The 15,710-nt window shown below is 37.2% G+C and overlaps 2 protein-coding genes and 2 pseudogenes across 2 annotated transcripts; 3 read left to right on the top strand and 1 right to left on the bottom strand.

Moving 5' to 3' along the window:
- The first annotated feature begins 1,866 nt into the window (after positions 1-1,866).
- LOC145631268 (uncharacterized) lies at positions 1,867-2,426 on the top strand. The gene is made up of 2 exons (XM_081683355.1): positions 1,867-2,013; positions 2,109-2,426. The coding sequence occupies exons 1-2, from the start codon at positions 1,867-1,869 to the stop codon at positions 2,424-2,426; spliced, it is 465 nt and encodes a 154-aa protein (XP_081539481.1).
- On the top strand, positions 2,269-6,922 carry LOC145631397 (putative N-acetyltransferase HLS1-like; annotated as a pseudogene).
- LOC145631396 (UDP-glycosyltransferase 88A1 pseudogene) lies at positions 4,809-6,321 on the bottom strand (annotated as a pseudogene).
- Positions 6,923-14,194: 7,272 nt separating the features above from the next.
- LOC145629944 (inactive protein RESTRICTED TEV MOVEMENT 1-like) lies at positions 14,195-15,533 on the top strand. Its single transcript, XM_081682183.1, has 3 exons — positions 14,195-14,271; positions 14,578-14,886; positions 15,120-15,533. Exons 2-3 carry the CDS (start codon positions 14,599-14,601, stop codon positions 15,441-15,443), a joined length of 612 nt encoding a protein of 203 aa, XP_081538309.1. The 5' UTR covers positions 14,195-14,271; positions 14,578-14,598; the 3' UTR covers positions 15,444-15,533.
- Positions 15,534-15,710: the final 177 nt, after the last annotated feature.

Below are 15,710 nucleotides of genomic sequence, written 5' to 3'. Positions count from 1 at the left end.
TAAATCCCTTTATAAATTAAACGACTATTTCACCAAATGCCACTGACAAATTTAAAAATTCATCAAATGCCATCGCACTTTTCAGAATTCACCGAATGCCACTCAGTTTTTTAAAAATTCACCGAGTGCCATTAATGACCAACGGCCGTTAACTCCGTTAGTCATTAGGGGTTATCATGACACATGTCATGATATTATTGGTCCATTTATCTTTATTAATAAAAATTAAAAAAAAAGCTGAAAATATTAAAAAAAAAAATCAGAAAATTTTAAAAAAAAACCCCAAAATTATTTCAAAAACCCCGACCAGCCAAAACCCCCATCAGCCACAACCATCCTCCCCGCCGCCGTTCCCGCCGTCCCAGCTACTGGATTCTGTTGTCCCACAGCACCGACGCCGCCCAAGAAGCTCTCCCGCAGCGCCGACCACCTAGAAGCTCCCTCGCAGCGCCGACGCCGTTCCTCCCCCTCCCCCTCCCCCTCCCACAAAACTCCCTCCCCACCGCCACGAAACCCAGTCCTCAACCCTCAAAATCCTTTCTCTGTCCCGATCCCAGCCCCCTTCCCTTCCCCAATCCCTTTTCCGGCTACCTCCCCTTCCCCACGCTCCGATTTCGACCCTTATCCCCTTCTAACTTGGCGATTTTGGCCCTCCTCCTCTTCACAACCTTGATTTCGTTAATGGTTGTGGTGGGTAAACGGGTAGGGGAGGGTTGGAAAGCAGCTCCGAGTTGGAGAACGGCGTGGCAAATCTGGCTGCTCTAGGCCTCGTCTGGCTGGTGGTAGGGGTGGCGAGGTGGTTGAGGTCACGGTGGGGCTAGGGTCTGGGGTTAATTTTAGGTTTTAAAGGGTCGGGGAAGTTTGTGTGGGTGGTTTTTGGGGTCGACGGTGGGTCAGGTGGGGCGCAAAAGGGCCGGCCGGTCGATTTTCGGTGGTTAAGGTGGTGGCCGGCCGTTTTCCGGCGATATAAGGGGAGGGGCTAGGGTTTGGCGGTGGTAGGGGTGGCTGGGAAAATTTTGGGGTTTTTTTTTTAATTTTAATTTTCTGTTTTTTTTATAATTATTTTCTAATTATTTTCAGCTTTTTTTTTAATTTTTATTAATAAAGATAAATGGACCAATAATATCATGACATGTGTCATGATAACCCCTAATGACTAACGGAGTTAACGACCGTTGGTCATTAATGGCACTCGGTGAATTTTTAAAAAACTGAGTGACATTTGGTGAATTCTGAAAAGTGCGATGGCATTTGATGAATTTTTAAATTTGTTAGTGGCATTTGGTGAAATAGCCGTAAATTAAATATGAAGTATAATTGTATAATTACCATGATATGGATACGGATACGAAGCACAAAAAATAATACTTGTGCAAATCAATACTCCTTCGTATTTAAACAATTTTATTTTACTTTTTTTTTTTTTTTGAAGGGACAATTTTATTTTACTTACTTCCTCCGCTTTCTTTAAATTGGCACGTTTCTTTAGTCACGTTTACCAACGCACAACTTCAACTATTTATATCTTTAATACCGATAAGCAAAAATTATGAAAATTTGATATTTTAAAAATATATATCGTGATGAATTTAATAAGATCCCGCAGGAGTACATGACTATATTTTTCATTATGTATAAATCACAAAACAAGATCAAATGAAAGTGTGTAAATAGCACTAAAGTAAAAAACGTGTCAACTAAAAAACGGAGGTGGAATTTATTTTTTCCAACCAAAAAAAAAAAAAAAAAAAAAAAAAAAAAAAAAAAAAAAAACTCCTTATTTAAACGAAATACTCCGTTTTGGCGCCAACCATGATTCATTCTCCACAACAACATTGAGAAGCTGGTGCCTGAAAACAGAGAAAAATGGCAAAGATTAAAACCCTTAGTTTCGAACATTATCATTTATTCTTCAACAATCCTTTAATTTCTTCATCTTTCAACTTCGACCAACTCAATCACATTCTTTACATTCATGGATTCTACAGACTTACTCGCCGAAATCGCCGTAAGGTATAATCATACCCATCTCCCTCATCAATTCACTTGTTTGTTTTTTAATGGATTATTTATTGTGTTTGAAATTATTGAGTATGATTTTTTTGTAGGAGATGATTTTGGAAGCATTGGATGCAATTGATGAGTTCATTAATCCTCATCGTTCAACTTTGAATGAAACCCAGATTTCTACCAACAATGATGTTTGTCTAAGTATTGATCAAGTTACTGCTGATCTTGATGCCCTTCAATGGCATGATTTCAACGATGACGACGACAATGACGATGACAATGAAGGTGGAAATATGGAGATAGTTGAGTACAAGAGGAAGAGGAAAGAGTTTAACCCAGTTCATTTGAAGAAGCCCAGGTCTAAGATTAAGACCCACAAGAGGAACAATATCAGTGAGATTTCTTTATTTATCTGATCTGCTTGTTTTTAATATTATGGGTTTGTTTTGAGGTTTGCCTGATAGGTGTTTGTTAAAATGTCCGAATGAAAATCCACATGTTCGTTGTAGTATAATTGAGGGAAGCATTTTGTGCAGGAATTTCAGGGTTTTTGCTTGTCCACTACTCCATATGTTTGTAGAAATGTCCAAGTTAAAACACACATATTCTCTTGAATGATTTAAAGGAGCATGTTACACTTGATTCTATAAATTAATGACTATTTCTGCGACTCGATTCTCATATTCTCATGTTACACTTGAGGAGCATGTTACTCAAATATGTACTCTTGTGATAAGTCATAAGGAAATAAAATGTGTCTATGTAACATGTCAATAATAGTTCCTCATATAAATTGATCTGCACATTTGATTTCAGCGAGCCTAGTCTATCTAACTTTCAATTGGAATAGACTTTATATCTGTCTTCCCTTATTCTAGTAATCGGCTTCTTCAGCACCATGAGCAAGCCTCAGATCATCAGGGAATACAATGCAGATGCTTGAGTAGAATTGTGCAGTAGGTTCTAATAAGAATGTCTCCATATTCAGTGATATGACGGGTGACCCTTTATGTAGGATCAGATTCTGTCCTGTTCACATTATGTTGGTGTATGAGGCTAAAAGAAAATTTAACTTGTTGAACTCAATATTATCTCTGTTCTCAACTTTAGCTGCATAACTTTTATGTTGGGTTCCCCATGTCATGCTTTCTAGTAGGTTGGGCTACGGGGGCTCCCTAATGCAAATTTCACTTGTTTATTAATTAGCCAAAAAAAGTTGTGTGCTACTAATTTGCTTCTTGCCTTATAGAGTGTCTTCTTCCTTAGCTTCGTAACAGGAATTTTAAATTTCTACCAGGGAAAGAGCATTTTTCTTTTCCTAACTTGACTACGTATAGATCATTCATATGTGCTTCAAACTGGACAACAGGTCGCAGAGATCAAGATGGAAAAGCTTGGGGAGCTTGTTGGAGTTGTCCGAGGGTGCATAAAAGAAGTGGGGTTTGGTCTCAGGAGATCAAATTTGAAGATGGGATACATACTTGGCCTTCAAGTCTCTCCAAGACACTGGTACTTCCTTTATCCCACTCTTTGTAATTATTACTGTACTAATTGTTGTACCATCACTGTAATGCCTGTTGCACAAGAATTTAGTGTTCGTTATAGTACAAAACTACAGATGTTATGGATGAACTAGATACTCCTATTAATCCTCTTCAATAACTAATTACCACAGCTCTGTTTTAGGTATGATTCTTGAATCATCTTTTCCATAGTGATTGAATTAATTTGACTTAAAACAGATGGTATGCTTCCATAGTGATTCTATTAATTTGACACATTGCTCTTGGTCTAGAATTCTGTAGGCGTATTTACCCTTTTATCCTGTTCGTATTTGGCACTTACAGGCATATGGGAATTGGACTCAACCTGATGAATGCAATTGAAGAATGGCTCGCAAATTATGGTGCAGAGTATGTATACCTAGCTACCGAGGAGAGCAATGTTGCTTCTAGAAATCTGTTTACCCTAAAAATGCCACTAGTATTGATTTCTATGCTTATATATGTTCTTATGGAAATATAAATATAGAGAAGTTGCACGTCAGCCAAGCTGTTTCTGTTATAAAATCGGCTCAAAATGCAAAGACTTTTATCCAAATGATACTGAAATAATCTTTAGTGGTAATCCAAGCCTCGGAAGATGGGCATGTTATTTCATAATTTCAATGATGAGGGTTGGGAAGGTCTGCATATCAAGGATCACAATACAGACACTACAGAGCCGAGCTCCTGGATAATTTTCAGCATATGGAATAGCCGTGAGGTTTACAAGCTTCAAATTCAAAGGTGTAGTCATCAATTTCAGTCCTTTCTATATGCAGCCTTAAGCCATGCTCTTGAATTCTAGACAAGAGGCTAGGATTTAGTTCATATTTTAATGCCATAGGCCATGTCTCTTATTATTGGACCTTCCAGTTAGTTACACTGTCATTGCCGGAAAGTTGCTATTGAATGAATTAATCCATTACACACTCTATCTTCTCGTATTTTAATTTTTTTTTTTTTTTTTTTTTTTTTTTTTTTTTTTTTTTTTTTTTTTTTTGTGGGACTGTGTTAGCTTGGTTTGAAGTTAAATCTATACTAAAATAAAATTGCAACAAAAAATTTAATCTCATGGAATTATGGAAATGATGTATTAAGGGACCGGGCAATCACATGCTTCATACTCTGTTTTCTGTATAAATGTAAAGTAATTAGGCAAATTCATTCCATTAAATGGAAATTGGCTGGATAATATTTGCTAGAAATTTTGTGGTCACAATATCACATCATTTAAAAAGTCACAAGTCCACAAGATATGTCAAATTATGATTTTTTATTTTTTTGAAATGTGTGTGACATGCTGACATATAATCAACGAAAAAAATTACAAGCCATGTCCATCTTTCCATGATTTAACTAGCAAATTCAATGCTTCTTCAGATGAGCCTCCTTCACTAAATACAACCTCAGCCTGGTTTTTCAAATCCAACACACGTTCCCTAACCACATCCCCTTCTTCCGAACTAATAATTTGCTTGACTCGCCTCTCAATTTCACTCGACCTCACAAAACTATCCTCCGATTCATCCATTGGTAACGCAATCCCAATCTCCTCCACAATCAAAATCTTATTAAATCTTTGCTCGGCATACAAAGGCCAAGCCACCATAGGCACTCCAGCACACACTGCCTCTAAAGTCGAGTTCCATCCACAATGAGTCACAAACCCACCTACTGACCCATGTCCTAACACATCAATTTGCGGGACCCACATCTTGACCACATGACCCCTATCTTTAGTCCTTTCCAAAAACCCCTCAGGAAGGAATGAGTCCAAATCTGGCTCCACCAATGACCTTGAAAGCACCTTAGCCTTATCTTTTTTAGGTGGCATACGAACCACCCATAAAAACCTCACCCCACTATTCTCCAACCCTAGAGCTATCTCCCTTGTTTGCTCCTTAGAAAACACACCTCCACTTCCAAAGCACAAGTACACCACGCTTCGACTTGGTTGTGAGTCCAGCCAACTTAGACACTCGTGTCGACTTTCTCCTCCTCCTTCACCGCCTCGATTTTTAGCTATCAAAGGCCCAACACAATAAACATGTGGAATTTTAGCTCCTGGAAGACAAGTCCCTTGTTTTAAACCCTTAACAGCTCTAATCTCTAACGACTCGAAAGTATTAACGATAATCCCATCTGATTTAAGAAAAGTTTCACCTAACTTGACAAACTCCTTATAACTTTCCCCACGATCAAGCATGCATTCGATCATACTACTAGTAGGAAAAGAAAACATCCCAGGAATCTCAAGCGAAACACGAAGATTCCTATAAGAATCGGTATATGTTCTATCATAGATAGGAAGGTTAAGGAAGAAAGCTAGAACAAAAGCACCCGAAGCAAAGAAAAAGTAAGTAGGGATATTGAGTGATTGAGAAACTTCAACCGCCGAGTAGCAGAAGAAGTCGAGGATAAAAGCGGAAATAGTTGAGGATTGAGCAATAGATTCGAGTGATTTGAGAACATTGGTGTTGTTACTTCGGAGAGTTTCGTACGTGATTTGTTCGACATCGTTGTATTTGGAAAGGTCGCCGAGAAGAAGAGGAACGGGAGGGTGGAAGACGAAGGTGATGGAAGGGAAAGAGGAGGAGATAAAGGAGACGTAAGAGGAGTACGTCGAAGATCGGCATATCGGAGAATCTGGGATGATAATGGTGATGGAAGAAATAGAAGGAGAGTGTGTTAAAAGGAGTTTACCTAGTTCAATCATTGAGATTAAGTGGCCTACAAATGGTGCAGGGTATAGTACTATTGTTTCCATTTTAATTGTGATAATTGTAGTCGTGATGAATCGAAGATGATCTCTTAAGAGATGATTGTAGGTTCGTTGGTGTATACTTGCAAGATGGGGAGGGTTCTAAAGGTGAAAACTTCTCCGATGATTAAGTTAGTACTTGATATTTTATAGTACGATGGAGAAATATATATCGAATGAGGTAGATGAAGGAATTAATTAAACATGGGATCGATTGGAGATGGGTGATTTTAAAAGTAGGCGAGAAGAATTGAGAAATTGAGTTTATATTAGGGGGAAGAAGCAAGGGAGGAATAACGTGTAAGAATAAGCTAGTAGGGATTTTATGATATGGCTATGAAATTATGACTTATAAAGTTGTGGTTGATTATTATTTCATACGAAGTAAATTAATATCACGTTGTACAAATGATGATGATTTTTTGTACAGTAGGTGGTGCATCTTATTCAAAATGATTGTACATATGCATGGTTGACTATGTAGAGATCGAGGGACGATGCAATGAATATGAATTGAATCGTGTGATCCATGTTTATTACTAGTTATATTCTTATCTAAATGTACTGTACTAATTCCATTTATTGTCATTTACTTACACTTTAATTATCTATTCCGCCCCCACCTAGACACCTTTCATTCGTAATCTTTTGGTGCAATTAGTAATTGAACATTAAAGGTTTCTATTTAATGGATATAAACAGTTAGGGTCTGTTCACATTTACTGAACTGAGCTGTTGAACTGAACTGAATTGATTGGAGCTGAACTGAACTGAACTGAATTGAGCTGAAATGAATATTTTATGAGAGAGGAAAATTAAGAGCTGAACTGAACTGAACTGATTGGAGCTGAACTGAACTGATTAGAGCTGAACTGAACTGAAATTAAGTAAATGTGAATAGGCCCTTACTCCATAGTATTTTTCATTCTGATGCATAAATGATGGTATGTATGACAAGTTTTAATAATTTAATAATCCAAAGTTAATGACTGAGATAAATTTAATCGTAGGATTAAAGGAGGGGCCAAGGGGGTGAGGATTGAACCCTATCACTTAAGGGTTGATTTTCATTGACTAGGTTATTTAGCAAAGATAAAAAGTATGTATTTGAGGAAATATTAATTTAATACTTACTCCTTTCTAAAATATATATATATATATATATATATATATATATATATATATATATAAATCGTAATAAAAATTCCTCAAAAATCGTGGATAATAGCCTTCAATTTTGGAATTTTTTGACATTTTTTCGCCCGGAAATAAAAATTGTCGAGAAGTTTGCCATGGTCCCTAATACCCTCTGGGTGTCCAATAAGGTGGGTGGAACCATCCAATTTACTTTAAAACGGTCAATTTACCCGTTAACAACTTGCACCGATTTCGTACACTCAAGCCTACCACGGACATTTATAATAGTGTATAAAGGTCATATATGGTTCCAAACGGCATTATATGATCCTGAGATGTATCCCCAAGGTCCCCAAGATTTTTCGCCACCAGGCCCCGTAACCTTCGAAATTCCTCAAAAAGCATGGATAATAGCCTTTAATTGTGGAATTTTTAGACCTTTTTTCACTCGGAATTAAAATTTGCCGAGAAGTTTATCATGGTCTCTAATACCCTCTGGGAGTACAATTAGGTGGGTGGAACTATCCAATTTGCTTTTAAACGGTCAATTTATTCGTTAACAACTTGCACCGATTTAGTGAACTCAAGCTTTCCACGAATATTTATGACATCATATAACGGTCATATATGGTTCCAAACGACATTATTTGATCCTGAGATGCATCCCCTAGGGCCTCAAGATTTTTCGCCGCCGAACCCCGTAACCTTCGAAATTCCTCAAAAATCGTGGATAATAGCCTTCAATTATGGACTTTTTTTTTTACCTTTTTACGCCTGGAAATAAAAATTGCCGAGAAGTTTTTCATGGTCCCTAATACCCTTTGGGTGTCCAATTAGGTGGGTGGAACCATCCAATTTGCTTTAAAACGGTCAATATTCCCGTTAACAACTTGCACTGATTTCGTAAACTCAAGCATACCACGGACATTTATGACATCATATATTGGTCATATATGGTTCCAAACGGCATTATATGATCTTGAGATGTATCCCCAAGGTCCTCAAGATTTTTCGCCACCAGGCCCTGTAACCTCCGAAATTTCTAAAAAAACGTGGATAATAGCCTTCAATTTTAGAATTTTTAGACCTTTTTTGTCTCGAAAATAAAAATGGCCGAGAATTTTACCATGGTATCTAATATCCTTCGGGAGTACAATTAGGTGGGTGGAACCATTCAATTTTCCTTAAAACCGTCAATTTACCCGTTCATAACTTGCACCGATTTCGTGAACTTAAGCCTACCACAGACATTTATGACAGCATATAATGGTCATATATGGTTCCAAACGATATTATATGATCTTGAGGTGTATCCATTAGGGCCTCAAGACTTTTCGCCACCGGGCTCCATAACCTCCAAAATTTCTCAAAAAGCGTGGATAATAGCCTTCAATTTTGGAATTTTTTGACCTTTTTTCGCTCGGAAATAAAAATTGTCGAGATGTTTACCATGGTCCCTAATACCCTCCAGGAGTCCAAGTAGGTGGGTGGTTCCATCCAATTTGCTTTAAAACGGTTAATTTACCCATTAACAACTTGCACCGATTACGTGAACTCAAGCCTACCACGAACATTTATGACAACATATAATGATGATATATGGTTCCAAACGGCATTATATGATCATGAGATGTATCCCCTAGGGTGACAGGGTAAAGTCGTATCCCCTAATCAAAAATAATTACCTAAATCACTAACTAAGGTAGATAGGGAAGTAGGGTCGATCTCCACAGGGAAACAAGTCTTTTTACTCCTAATTAATTATTATAATCTAAATTACTTAAGTAACCAATATTTATAGTTGAATAAGAAACTAAACTACAAAGAGTAGGAATAGGGAGAAAATAATATATAAAAGGATCTAGGGCATAGGTTCACCAATAAATAATACTCCAGGGTAAAACAGAGTAATCAATCATTGACATTGCATAAATAACATGATTAACAGGCTCTCGCAATTTATTAATCAACATAGATCTAACAGGCTCTCGCAATTTACTAGATCTAAGTTCTTATTGAAAATGGCCTTTAATATCAAATTAACATCTGCTCGATTCATCAATTTAATATTGCTATACTTTTACAAGCCGCAATTGTAAAACATTAAAACAATCCAATAAGAAATTATCATGCAATACCAATAATCAATAATAGTCAATCATCAATGCATCAATTAACCAGATTGTAAAGGGCTTTCGCTACGTATTACAATCACAGAATTAATCTACCGGTATTAAATCTCATCTCTCGAATCTCGACTTAACCATTTATAAATTAATCTGCCTATTGAAACTAGACCTAAACATTAATTCTCATCTCTCGAATCTTGAATCAATATTGTCAAACTCATGCATAAAAGATAGGCCTAATCTAGTCACAGAGTATTAAATCAATCAATAGGAAATTAATCTAGCATTGATAATCAACAACAATAATTTACCCCTTCATATTAATTATTAGATCCCCATAAACCCTATAAATAAAACTACTCACACATATTAAAAACTAGACAAATCAAAGCAATAAAATAAGACATGATTAAAGGAATAGAATAAATAACTAAGATTAAGAGAATAGGAATCGTTACCAAAATAAATCTGGAATTAAGAGTAGATTAAGAACAAAGGTTTAGAGAGAGAATTCTAAGAGAATAATTAAGAGAGTAAAGAAAGAGTAAAGAGGAGAAGAAGAAGAAGTCCTAAAAACGTATTACGGAGGAGTATTTATACTCCGTACAAAAATCCTAAACTAAAACAAATTAAAACTACGTTAAACATCTCCTAAGAAATACACGCGCCCGATCGGGCGCGCCTCCGGGCGCCAGCCTTTTTGGCCAGGCGCCGACCTTTGCTTCTCCCGCCCGGCCGGGCGTGCCTCCGGGCGCCAGCCTTTTTGGGCGGGCGGCTCTCTTGGGCCACTATTTGGACTACGATTGGGCTCCAATTCTTCGGGCCAATCTGGGTTTCCTCTTTGGGTCTTGAATACTCGGTCCAAATGCCCCGGTATCACCTATACTGAGCCCTTAATCACCGGTTCGATGGCTCTAACCGGCCCTGGGCTATAAAATCTGGTCGTGTTTCTCCAATGCTCGTGATTGCTCCAAAATATCTCGGGAAAATACTCCAAAAGCATAAATCCCTACAAAAGTCAACCAAATCTACGAAAACACTAGAAAACCCCAATTAGTAATAAAAGTGGCTCTAAAGAGCCAAAAACACTACTAATTATGACCAAGGGACGGGGGTAAAATACTATATAAAATAGACACATCATAGGGCCTCAAGACTTTTCGTCACCGGGCCCCGTAACCTCCGAAATTCCTCAAAAAGCGTGGATAATAGCCTTCAATTTTGGAATTTTTTGACCTATTTTCGAATGGAAATAAAAATTGCCAAGATGTTTACCATGGTCCTTAATACCCTCTAGGAGTCCAATTAGGTGGGTGGAACCATCCAATGTGTACTAAAACGGTCAATTTTCCCGTATATAACTTGCACCCATTTCGTGAACTCGATCAAGCCTACCACGGACATTTATGACAGCATATAATGGTCATATATAGTTCAAAATGGCATTATATGGTCATGAGATGTATCCCCTAGGGCCTCAAGACTTTTCGCCACCGGGCCCGTAACCTCCAAAATTCCTCAAAAAACGTGTATAATAACCTTCTATTTTAGAATTTTTAGACCTTTTTTCGCTCGGAAATAAAAATTTCCGAGAAGTTTACCATGGTCTCTAATACCCTTCGGGAGTAAAATTAGGTGGGTGGAACCATCCAATTTGCTTTAAAACGGTCAATTTACCCGTTCACAACTTGCACCGATTTCGTGAACTCAAACCTACCACGGACATTATTTATGACAGCACATAATGGTGATATATGGTTCCAAACGGCATTATATGATCCTGAGATGGGCCTTAAGACTTTTCGCCACCGGGCTCCATAACCTCCGAAATTCCTCAAAAAGCGTGGATAATAGCCTTCAATTTTGGAATTTTTTGACCTATTTTCGCATGGAAATAAAAATTGCCGAGATGTTTACCATGGTCCCTAATACCCTCCAAGAGTCCAATTAGGTGGGTGGAACCATCCAATGTGCACTAAAACGGTCAATTTACCCGTATATAACTTGCACCCATTTCGTGAACTCGATCAAGCCTACCACAGACATTTATGACAGCATATAATGGTCATATATGGTTCAAAATGGCATTATATGATCATGAGATGTATCCCCTAGGGCCTCAAGACTTTTTGCCACCGGGCCCGTAACCTCCGAAATTCCTCAAAAAGCGTGTATAATAACCTTCTATTTTGGAATTTTTAGACCTTTTTTCGCCCGAAAATAAAAATTGCCGAGAAGTTTACCATGGTCTCTAATATCCTTCGGGAGTACAATTAGGTGGATAGAACCATCCAATTTGCCTTAAAATGGTCAATTTACCCGTTCACAACTTGCACCGATTTCGTGAACTCAAACCTACCACGAACATTTATGACAGCATATAATAATCATATATGGTTCCAAACAGCATTATATGATTCTGAGAGGTATTCCCTAGGGCCTCAAGACTTTTCGCCACCGGGCTCCATAACCTCCAAAATTTCTCAAAAAGCGTGGATAATAACCTTTAATTTTGGAATTTTTTGACCTTTTTTCGCCCGGAAATAAAAATTGCCGAGAAGTTTACCATGGTCTCTAATACCCTTCGGGAGTACAATTAGGTGGATAGAACCATCCAATTTGCCTTAAAACGGTCAATTTACCCGTTCACAACTTGCACCGATTTCGTGAACTCAAACCTACCACGGACATTTATGACAACATATAATAATCATATATGGTTCCAAACGGCATTATATGATTCTAAGATGTATCCCCTAGGGCCTCAAGACTTTTCGCCATCGGGCTCCATAACCTCCAAAATTTCTCAAAAAGCGTGGATAATAACTTTCAATTTTGGAATTTTTTGACCTTTTTTCGCTCGGAAATAAAAATTGCCGAGATGTTTACCATGGTCCCTAATACCCTCCAGGAGTCCAAGTAGGTGGGTGGTTCCATCCAATTTGCTTTAAAACGGTCAATTTACCCATTAACAACTTGCACCGATTACATGAACTCAAGATTACCACGGACATTTATGACAACATATAATGGTGATATATTGTTCCAAATGGCATTATATGATCCTGGGATATAGCCCCTAGGGTCTCAAGACTTTTCGCCACCGGGTCCCGTAACTTCCGTAATTCCTCAAAAAGTGTGGATAATAGCCTTCAATTTTGGAATTTTTGACCTTTTTTCGCTCGGAAATAAAAATTGCCGAGATGTTTACCATGGTCCATAATACCCTCCAGGAGTCCAAGTAGGTGAGTGGAACCATCCAATTTGCTTTAAAATGGTCAATTTACTCGTTAACATTTTGTACCGATTTCGTGAACTCAAGCCTACAACGGACATTTATGACAACATATAATGGTCATATACGGTTACAAACGGAATTATATGATCCTGAGATATATTTCCTAGGGCCTCAAGACATTTTGCCACCGGGTCTCGTAACCTCCGAAATTCCTTAAAAAGCGTGGATAATAGCCTACAATTATGGAATTTTTTTACTTTTTTTCGCTTGGAAAAAAAAAATTTCGAGATGTTTACCATGGTTCCTAATGCCCTCCAGGAGTCCAATTATGTTGGTGGTATCATCCAATTTGCCTTAAAACGGTCAATTTACCCATTCACAAGTTGCACCGATTTCGTGAACTCAATCTTACCACGAACATTTATGACAATATATAATGGTCATATATGGTTCCAAACGGCATTATACGATCCTTAAATGTATCCCCTAGGGCCTCAAGACTTTTCGCCACCGGGCTCCATAACCTCCGAAATTCTTCAAAAAGCATGGAAAAGCCTTCAAGTTTTTTTATTTTTATTTTTATTATTATTTTTTTTTGAAAGCCTTTGATTGACAAGGTGGTTGCTAGAGCTAAAGTTTTGACTGCTAAAACTCTTGCTTACTCAGGTAGGCTGCAATTGGTCAAAGTTATTCGTTTGAGTTTACGGTCTTATTTGTGTCAGATTTTCATAATGCGTAAGAAAGTAATTAAGGAGATTAAGAGGATCTGCAGATTGTTTTTATGGACTGGCAATACTGTTTCTTATAAAAAAGCTCATGTCTCTTGGAACACTTTATGTCTTTCTAGAGTTGTTGGGGTTTGGAACATTAAGGATATGGTTTTGTGGAACAAAGCTGCTATCTGCAAGCTTCTTTGGGCCATTTCTTGTAAGAAAGATAAGCTTTGGGTGAAATGGATTGATGCTTATTATATTAAGAACAGGGATGTTTCTAGTGTTAGTTGTCCTGCTAATAGCACCTGGGCTCTTAGGAAAATCTTCGACTGTTCTCAAACCATTATCTCTGCAGGTGGTTGGGACAGATTTGTTAAGAAGGGGTCCTTTTTTATTCATCTTTTTTTAGTTCAACTTATATATGTATGTTTACTTTGTTACTTCGTATTAAGCAATAGTTTTCGATAAATCCTGAATTCTTGTCGTGTGACGAGGGAAAGAACTTTGGATGACTTGATCAAATACCTTACTTTCGCTTTTGGAACTTACAATTTTTATAGCTTTAATTATTATGGTACGTACGTAGCAACTTTTCCTTGCAACTCACGGCTACCTTAATTGGACCATATATACACAAATTAAAATTAAACATCTGGATTATTGTTATATGAAACCCAACTTAGTTCATTTAACAAACTCTTAGACTTTTACAAAGGTGCAATCATCGTTCCAAACTAAGGTATGTTGAACCCTTCCATATAGACTAATATGTATTTTATGAGCAATTAAGGTAGATTTTTATTTTATTTTATTTTTTTTTAAATGAATGAACCACAAGCTAAGGGAGATATGAATTGCTTGTGGGGTAATGGATTTGATCGAACTATAATTTTAACATATCACACATATGCAGTGATGAGAATCGATCCCAAGATTTCTTAAAATCGGGAGGGGAGCTCTAACCACTTGAGCTATTCCTCACTCTCGTAACAAGAGTTTTTTTAAGTATGAACATTTTGTTGTAACAATTATTCTACTTGTCTAGGTAAATCTAATTTAATCCCCCATGACAAAGGAAGCTACTCATCAAGAAGAAGAAAATGCGACAACAGTAATGCTAAAAGTGGGTCCATTTCCAAGTCCAAATAGTCGATTTTATCCAAGAAGCAGTGATGATGACAAGATTATAGTAGCTGATTGGGATGAAAAGGGAAGAACGAAAATTGCTCAAATGTTCATATCATATGACAATAATTATATCAAATCCCTTTCATTCCAATACATTGAAGATGGCCAATTGATTCTTTCTCCTATATTTGGCTCCCAATATCTCGATGGTCACACCTTTGATACGGTCTCTCTTTTCTCATTCTTACTTATATATATATTTCACGTTCAATTAATTCTCCATATGAGTAGTCTCACGTTAAATAAGTAGAGGCGTTTGATTTGATCCAATTAATTATATTGATCTCTTTAGCTTACATACTGTGTTGATCGAGACACATCAAACAAGATCCTCAGCTAGCTAGGGAGTATCTGTTAGTTACTAAGTGTCTAATTGTTGTGAATAATAATGACGTACAGGTGGCGTTGATGGAAGGCGGAGAAAGTGAGTACATCACAAGAGTGAGTGGGTATCATGGTTATAGAGACCAGAGAGGGCGTGGATTGATGTCATTGACAATCGAAACCAATAAAGCTACCTATGGCCCGTATGGAAGTGAATCTGTCTACGTCGATAAATTCAGCTTTAGCTTGGGACAGGGTGATCAATTTGGTGGATTTCATGGCAGCTCTTCTTCTGACATTATTACATCCATTGGAGTTTATTTGAAGCCTATCCAAAATACTGTTATCCTTACCTTTGTTAAAAGACCTGATCATCTTCCTATTGAAAATAGTGACTAATTATATACACATATGATGTATAAAGAGTGTGTAGAAGCACGCAAGGAAGCTATCAACAATAATGAAATTAAATTTGTACTCTTTGATTAAGATTCTCTCGTAGATTAATTATAATTGCATTTGGAATATTACCTAAAGATGCAAATATTTCAAAAACAATAAACCTTCATTTTCAATACTAAGGCCATGTTCACTCACTATTAAAAAAAAAAAAAAACCCTTAAACTTGGAGTACTATGAATTCAACCTAAACTACGGAATTAAAAC

This window comes from Chenopodium album, chromosome 5, assembly GCF_948465745.1.
Source record: "Chenopodium album chromosome 5, dcCheAlbu1.1, whole genome shotgun sequence".
Lineage (NCBI taxonomy): Eukaryota > Viridiplantae > Streptophyta > Magnoliopsida > Caryophyllales > Amaranthaceae > Chenopodium > Chenopodium album.
Note: the sequence above shows the minus strand (reverse complement) of the source record. Positions and strands in the feature narration are given on the sequence as shown.

Coding starts and splice junctions, on each gene's coding strand:
- LOC145631268 (XM_081683355.1), top strand. CDS start 1,867: ATGGCAAAGATTAAAACCCTTAGTTTCGAACATTATCATTTATTCTTC. Junction 2,014..2,108: donor CTCGCCGAAATCGCCGTAAG/GTATAATCATAC, acceptor ATTTTTTTGTAG/GAGATGATTTTGGAAGCATT.
- LOC145629944 (XM_081682183.1), top strand. CDS start 14,599: ATGACAAAGGAAGCTACTCATCAAGAAGAAGAAAATGCGACAACAGTA. Junction 14,887..15,119: donor ATGGTCACACCTTTGATACG/GTCTCTCTTTTC, acceptor AATGACGTACAG/GTGGCGTTGATGGAAGGCGG.